Below are 7,702 nucleotides of genomic sequence, written 5' to 3' on the forward strand. Positions count from 1 at the left end.
TCCAGGCTAAATGGTTCTCTCTCCTTCCTCTGGTAGGAGCTGACCTGGCTGCACCCCTTCCCACAGAAGTCTTCTTGAGGCTGTACAGTGGCCACATATGCACTACCATAAGGGTCTTCCTAGAACAATGAGCCTGAGGGGTGACAGCCAAACAGCTTCTGTTCCCCTTACTGGTTGCCACCCACTTCTCCCTCCTGGTCACACATCTTTAAAATGGTTGCATTGTGTGGTGGGTGGAGGGAGGATGTAAAGGAAATGGGATAGATCCGGTGGGAACTTCAGAAAACAGGGGCATGATGGGCATGGTCCAATGGTGATTGATTTTATAAAACATAAAGCATGGAAATGATCGTCTGGAACACGATATGAATGAAGAATAGTGTGAAACAGAGTTTATATGAACTTTGTAAGAAAACCAGTATAAGATAATTTTTTTTATTTTAATAATTTTAAAGAACATTTACAGAGACTTTAAGATAATTTTTTTTAAAAAATGATTGTGTTGTGAGAGTTCAGGGCACCTTAAGTGTTTCAGTGAGGGGCAAGTGTGTATAGAGTGTTCTCTGTATCTTCATCTGAGCTATCCAGCTTCACTAACCTCAAGTCATCCCCTTACCCCAGCCAACCACCTGTGACCAGAGGAAGATGAGACTGAGAAAGGTCACAAGAGGTACAGCATTCTTCTGTCAATATGCTGTTCTTGAAGTAACCTGGGTTGCTATGATGCTGAACCTTGTGCCACTGGGGTGTCAAATGCCATAACGGTTACCCATGGTGGACAGTGTTTGGTGGAGCTCTCAGTTTAAGACAGGTCTGGAAGCAGGAATGGCATCCACTTTCTAAACATGCCTCTGGAAACTCTATGAACTTTGAGAAACGACAATTGTTATAGAAAGGCTTCAGGTCTTTTGTTCAGAGGGTCGCTATCAGTCATGTGCAATGTGATGGAAATCAACACCACCACCACAAAACAAGGTCACCAGAATACCATTCCCTTTCACAGTGACCGCTGGGTGGGAAAGTTTCCTCTGGAAGAAGAATATGGGGCAAGCAGACCGTATAATTGTGATATCTGGTAAACTCAGTAGAGAAAGACTTTTCTAACACTGAATGAGTCCCAAGTCCAGGTTTCATGTCCCTAAAGACAACTGATCTGAAAGTTGGACAAGTGGTGAATTTTTTCTCACTTGGAGCTCAGAGGCTCCAGGAGTTGGAGTCTCTAAAGTTCATGTTTATTTTCTCTTTAAGTCTATAAGTAAATCACAAAAGAGACTGATCAGGGAGCTCAGCTGATGTTCTTCTTTCTTTCCTCCACATTTGCATGTGTAATTAGCCCACTGTTACATCTCTATTACAAAGCACTGATTTGGTTTCTGATTGATGAGTCTTGATTGCATCCGTACAGGGTGGCCCAAAGGTAAACTCTAGTCAAAATGATCCCCTCTGGCAAGCTTTGCTTCAAAATTGCCTGCACAGCTGTCAAGGAAAAGGATAATTCCAAGGTCATATTAGGGTTGTTAACTGGATAACATTCAAAGCAGTACTTTGAACAAATAATTTCTTGATTAAGCCTCCCTCTGGTTGAAGTTTCTGCGGAGCATGACCAGGGCTGCCCCAACTGCTGCATCCACATCCTGCCCAAAGGACATTGGGAAAGGGAAAGCCTTCTGTACTTCCTGCTTCAGCACCTCGTTCCTGGACAGCGCACTCCCACTCCCAATCACCCGCTCCACGCCCCACTCTCTGAGCTGCTGGGAGGGGAGCATCGATTGCAGGTTCTGGACGATGCCTCGACACAGTGCCCGTGTCACGTGCCCCAGTGAGAGGTCAGAGGAGGAGATTCTGGTCACTGAGGCCAGCTGGTCCGGCAGGTGCCTCTCTCCCAGCACCGTTGGGTTGATGGTTAGACAGGTATCTTCCTGCTGTGCAGCTGCCTGGATCATGTGGGAATACACAGTGGATTCTTCAACTGCCAGGCCTGTCAGATACAGAGAAGAGCAACATGAGCTGGGACAGTACAGAATTGCAAGTGGCAGGATAGGTCTACTTGCTGTTTCTTCTGACTCTGCGGTTAGCTGACTCCAAGCTCAGGAACTCAGAATTTGGCTCAACTATTAACCTAAAGAGTTACTCAACTTGCGATATTCTGTCCCAGGTCCCAGCCAGTTATCTCACAGCAGACTCTGGTGAAGACTTTAGTAAGATATCTCAAAGGAATCCTTGGGTGCTCTATCTTCCCAGGTCTCCTAAGACACTCACAACTATGGGAGCTTTCGTCCCAAGGGGGTCAAATCCATACATTAACCAAGAAGTGTCATCATGACTGTTATTAAATAGATAAACAGTGTCACAGAAATCCCAGGAACATAGGGCTGAGAAAATCTAGAGGGTTACTTTAGCCCACCCTTCATCATATACAGGGAAATCTGAGGTCCAGAGAGCCGTGCATTGGTGACCATCCTATAGGTTGCTTGTGTCATGTCAGGCTCCCAGTCAGCTTTCCCTCTTCACACTGTGTGAGCTCTACATTCTAAAACAGAGTAGGTTTGGTTTCAGCATGCTTTGGCCTTGGAATTGCTTTTGATCTCTAACTAGCCATTTACTAACTAGAAGAAGGCAATCCTGGTCTTCAATAAGAAGAAAATTATCACAACAGGGGAGTCTCCACTAGTGTTGCAGAGTGGAGTCACTAGAGAGGCTTTGAGAAACGTCCTTCCTGGCCCCATCCCCAAAAGAGTCTCATTTAACTGGGCTGGGCTGCAGGGGCTAACCTGCTCACATACTAGCCCAAAGGTTAGTGAACTGGATCCACCCAAAAGCACATTGGAAGAAAGGCGTGGCCATCTACTTCTGAAAGGTCACAGCTCTGAAGGTCCTTTGGAGCAGGTTGCTTGGAGATATAGAGTCATCATGCATAGGAATAGAGTGCACAGTAGCCGGGGTTTGCTACCTGAGCTCTGGAATTTGTAAACATTCCCCAGGTGATTCTGACACACAGCCAAATTGGGAAAGACCTTGCTTCTCAAATTTGAATGAGTGGAAGGGCCTCCTGTAGATCCGGGGGCCTGATTGCACACACCTGGGGCAGGGGCTGCAATTCTGCAGTTGGAATAAGCTCTCACTGGCTGCTGATGCTGCTGGTCCATACTGTCTGAGTAGCAGTGTTCAGGGTTATGGTGGTTACCAGTACTCACAGGCATCAGGATCATCTGAGAAACTAGTATCAAATGTCATGTCTAGGCTCTGCCCGGGGCAACAAGAACCAGCATTTATGAGATGGGACAGGATACCAACATGACTTTAGAACTCTACAGACATGTCAAGAGGGCAGTCATTGTTGAGATACACTCATCCAGAGAGTCACAGGGCAGCGACATCATCACCACAGCTAACTTCACAAATCCAACTGCAGACACTCAAACGCTAGACAAAGGGAGACAGTGTGAGAGAAAGACAGAGACAAAGGACGATCGAAATAACACGAGCACTAACACAGGTAATGACTGGTTTAATATGTCAGAGTGAATATAAATGTCTCTCCCTCTAGACCGTCCACTAAAATATCAGGAAGGGGAGGAAATAGAAACATTGTAGATGAGGGAAAATCCACAAGGACCAAAAGCATAGGAAAATAAATGACGAATGTGAAGGGTTTGGGTTTTGTTTTAAATACTGCTTAGAAGGAAGGGAGGAGATAACAGAATGAAAGCTGACTTTCCCTGGCAGAGAAGAGAAAGCTACAGCCAGGAAGTCTTCAGGAGAAGATTCGATGAGCATTTAGTTAAAGAAACTGCAGTTGTTCAAACTCTGAGAAAGAAAATCCATTGCCCTCGTGTTGGCTCTGATGTGAAGTCACCCCACATAACGTGTTCCACGGGGTTTTCGTGGCTGTGATATTGGCAGAAGCAGAACACCAGGTCTTTTATTGGTGGTACTTGTGGGTAAATTTGAACCACTAACCTTTAGATTAGTAGTTGAGCCATCTCGTTTACACCACCCAGTTACCTTTGAGGAAGGAAACTTGGGAGAAAGTCTTCCTAGGACAACAGTACATTGTCAGGAGGCTACACCTCCCAGGACAGGCGCACTTCGGCCAGGTTGCCTAACCTCTTGGTTTCCCATTGAATTAAGTGAGTTAATAGGTATACAGTTATTAGCAGTGTCTGGTACACAGGAAGCATTCAATACATGTCACCTAACATTAATACTTGGAAGCAGGAGTGGCATCCACTTCCTAAACAACATGCCTCCGGAAACTCTGTGAACTTTGATAAATGTTGATAGTTGTAGAGGGACTTCAGGCCTTTTGTTCATAGGGTCGCAATGAGTTGTGCTCGACTTGAAGGCAATCAACAACAAAAACAGCATTACTACTACAGGAGAAAGATGGGCAATCTCCTCCCAGGTGATTTACTGCCTCTGAAAACTGGCTGGAGAGTCAGTTATGAGTCAGTTCCAACTCGAAGGCACATAACAACATTACTATTAAAGAGTTTTCTAGGGTAGCAGGAGCACAAAGGAGGATGTGAGCAATCTAGGACTTGTGGGTGCCTGAAGGTGACCACACTCTGAACAAAACTGAAGTGCCAGGAACAAGTAGGAAGTGGGGTACATAACATCATTGAGGAAGCCTGGATTCAAAGGATAACATCTGGATATTCTGGCCTTGAGGAAAGGGGGTTGCACAACAAACCCACTTTAGCTCTTCTCCATAATCTCTGGGGCTTATGGCAGCAGCACCAGGATCCCCCTAAGACCTCACCTTATAGATGCGTTTCCCTCCACATCAAACTCTACCTCACTTATTCAACCTGCAGTGGCCTCTTTCTTCAGTCCATCCCTACATTCAGCTCGCCATGGCTGCCTTCTGACTTCCCCACCTCCCCCGGTAACGTCGCAGCCCAGAGTCTCCACCTGACAAAAATGCCATTTCAACTTTACATGGCCTTCGCTTTACATACTGACAGAGCGACTACAAACGACAGTGTCACAGTGTGCTCAGTGAGGTTTTTTTCAGCACTAAAAAAGGAAAGAAGCTAAAAAGACCAAAAGGTGAGCCAACCCCAGTAAAAGCTCTCACAAGCCCTTAGACATGTCCTGTCTCCACAGGACTCACCTTCCTCAACTCAGCCATCAAAAGCAGGAAGCCAGCCAGATGAGCCAAGGAGCCCTTGTGAACGTCACCAGCCAAGGGCAGCCCAGCTGTGGCCCTTTTGAGATGCCTTTGGGTCAGCAACAACTTTTCAGCTTACATTTCCAAGAGATGCAAAAGTCAGGCACTGACAGTGGCTTTCAAACACCCCATTCACTCACCACTTCCACCTGCCCCAAGAAGGGACGTGCCGAGGCCCATACATGTGACTCTTGGGACACAGAGCCATAGGTGTCTTGGCCCTCAGTCTGATGTCTATGGGCTGCACCTGCAACCCTAAAATCAACCAGGATTGAAATGTGCACAGAAAAAAAAAAACCAAAAACCCCAGAACAAAACATTCTATCACAGATTGCTCCAGTTAAAGTCTGGTCCCTCATCAGAGCAGAGAAGACTGGAATCATTCGGGTTGCTTTGTTTGTAAATCTTTTACAATGGGTTTAAAGTGTTTATTAGACAAGGATGGAACTCCCTGTTTATTCTAACCTCTTGTAAACAATGCAAAAGAGAGTGAGAGTTTTGTGTTTTATTTTTTTTTAATTTCATGCTTAATATGCCTTCCAGTTAATAACATAATGTCTTCTGAGTACATTTCGTTATATTTACAGTCACACAATTTTGTTTGGGTTTTTCCCTAGGTGATATAATCAAAGAGAGACTGCTCAGCTGTAGAGGTCTTGATTTCCACACAAGCGATCTAGGATTGATTGCTGCCCAGTGGGAAATATAGTCCACGCCTGTCTGTGACTGGGGGCTCGTATGCTGCTGTGATGCTGAAAGGTTTCCGCAGACCTTCCTGATTAAGACAGGCTGTGAAGAAAGTCAGTGATCACCTTCTAAATTTGGTGTTGTCAGATACTGTTGACTTGGAACTGACTCCTGGCTGACCTTCCAGTGAATTTTCAAAGGCAGTTTAGTCACATGGGAAAAGATTGCCCATCTTTCTTCCATGAAGCAGCAAATAGATTCAGACTACATACCTTTGAGTTGGCGACAAAACTCCTGTTAGCCAGAAAAAACTGTGGGTTGGATCCCATAGTGTCTGAGGTCACCATTAGTCTAGAGTTAACTCAATGGCAGCTAACAATAATGGGATTGTAGAGACTCCATAGAAGGTATGTTACATTCAAAAATACTTCAAAGCAGGGAGCTCTGGTGGCCTAGTGGCGAGAAACTGCGCTGCAACCCTAAAGGCACATGGTTCAAATCCACCAAATGCTCCGGTGGGAAAGGAGGAGCAATCTCCTCCTGTGCCAGTCAGATCTGACTTGACGGTATACAACAAGTGAAAAACAAACAAACAAAAACAACTTCAAAGCATTCTCTGTCTCATCAAAATAAGAATTCTACAAATGTAAAAGACCTATCTAAAAGATTTTTTTCAGTGCTAAGAAAATACAGCCAGTTCTGTCTGCATACAGAGAAATACGGCCACCTCAGTAAACAATGGATAAACTCAGTGCAATTCAACCAGCCCACTGCCTAGTATCATCTTCATAAGAACTTGCTTAAAGATCCTGTTGACTAGTCTTGTATCTTGAAGCCTTTCTGACATAAAGCAAAATGAAACCAGATCAGTGTTCTGTTCTTTAAATAGGGAGTTCCAGTAGCCTCATCCCTAGGGAATTGCGCTACTAGTCCAAAGGCTGCACCTCTCTAGTGGTTCAGATACGCCAGCAGTTCCCATGCGACTTATGGCCTCATAAACTCCATGGAGGGTCAGTGTGGTGTCAAAGCTATGAGTCACTTCTGACTTGACAGCTGTAAGTTGAGTTCTTTAAATGAAGCCTTCCTTGCAGGGATCTCAGAGGCCAGAATGGCCCTGGCATCGCTGGCATGGCCGACCTGCCTAGATGATTGACATCAATCAGCAGTGCTGTCTGCAGAACTGGTATGAGTCGTCCATGTGTTCCTAATCCCTGGGCCTCATCTCGTTATTGTGCTGAACAGGTCCTGAAATTGTCTGGTTTTGAGCTCCTAACGGAGTCCCTGGTGGCATAAATTGTTAAGCACTCAATGACAAACCTAAAGGTTAGTGGTTTGAACTCCCCAGCAGAATTCCCGAAGAAAGATGATCTTCCATTAACACCGCAGCCACAAAAACCCAGTGGAGACGTTTTGCTCTACAACACATGGAGTCCCCATCGGTCGGAATCAACTCAACAGTAATGGTTTTCACAGTACTGGTGAATCTGATAAACGCAATTCCCTTAGAACTGGGTAGCTGACCAGAAGTTTAACTTATACCTTTAGCGTTTGAAAGAGAAGCCTCTCCCAGGAGAAGGTTACATGTTTCACTGCAAAGGAAGGACAGATTAAACACATCCTTGATTAACTCTATCCTGCGAATAAGAGACTAGAAGAGCATCAGAGCTTTTAAGGAACCTTCCAAGAAAGGAGTCAGCTGCTCCTCACCAGAAAAGAGACTCCTCAAAGGACTTTATAAAGTATCAGGAGACAAATGCTGGCGAGGTTGTGGAGAAACTGGAACCCTGATTCACTGTTGGTGGGAGTGTAAAATGGTGCAACCCCTGTGGAAAGCAGTATGGC

At 45.2% G+C, this 7,702-nt stretch overlaps 1 protein-coding gene across 1 annotated transcript in view; it reads right to left on the minus strand.

Moving 5' to 3' along the window:
* Positions 1-1,565: 1,565 nt before the first annotated feature.
* The window catches only part of SHPK (sedoheptulokinase), a 32,281-nt gene continuing 26,144 nt past the window's right edge, over positions 1,566-7,702 (minus strand). Inside the window, exon 7 of the mRNA XM_006899789.1 lies at positions 1,566-1,978. Within this exon, the coding sequence (XP_006899851.1) occupies positions 1,566-1,978 (413 nt within the window). The remainder of the gene's footprint in view (positions 1,979-7,702) is intronic.

The sequence above is a fragment of the Elephantulus edwardii genome, unplaced genomic scaffold, assembly GCF_000299155.1.
Source record: "Elephantulus edwardii isolate Elephantulus edwardi_28Jun2011 unplaced genomic scaffold, EleEdw1.0 scaffold00267, whole genome shotgun sequence".
In the NCBI taxonomy this organism is placed as follows: Eukaryota; Metazoa; Chordata; class Mammalia; order Macroscelidea; family Macroscelididae; genus Elephantulus; species Elephantulus edwardii.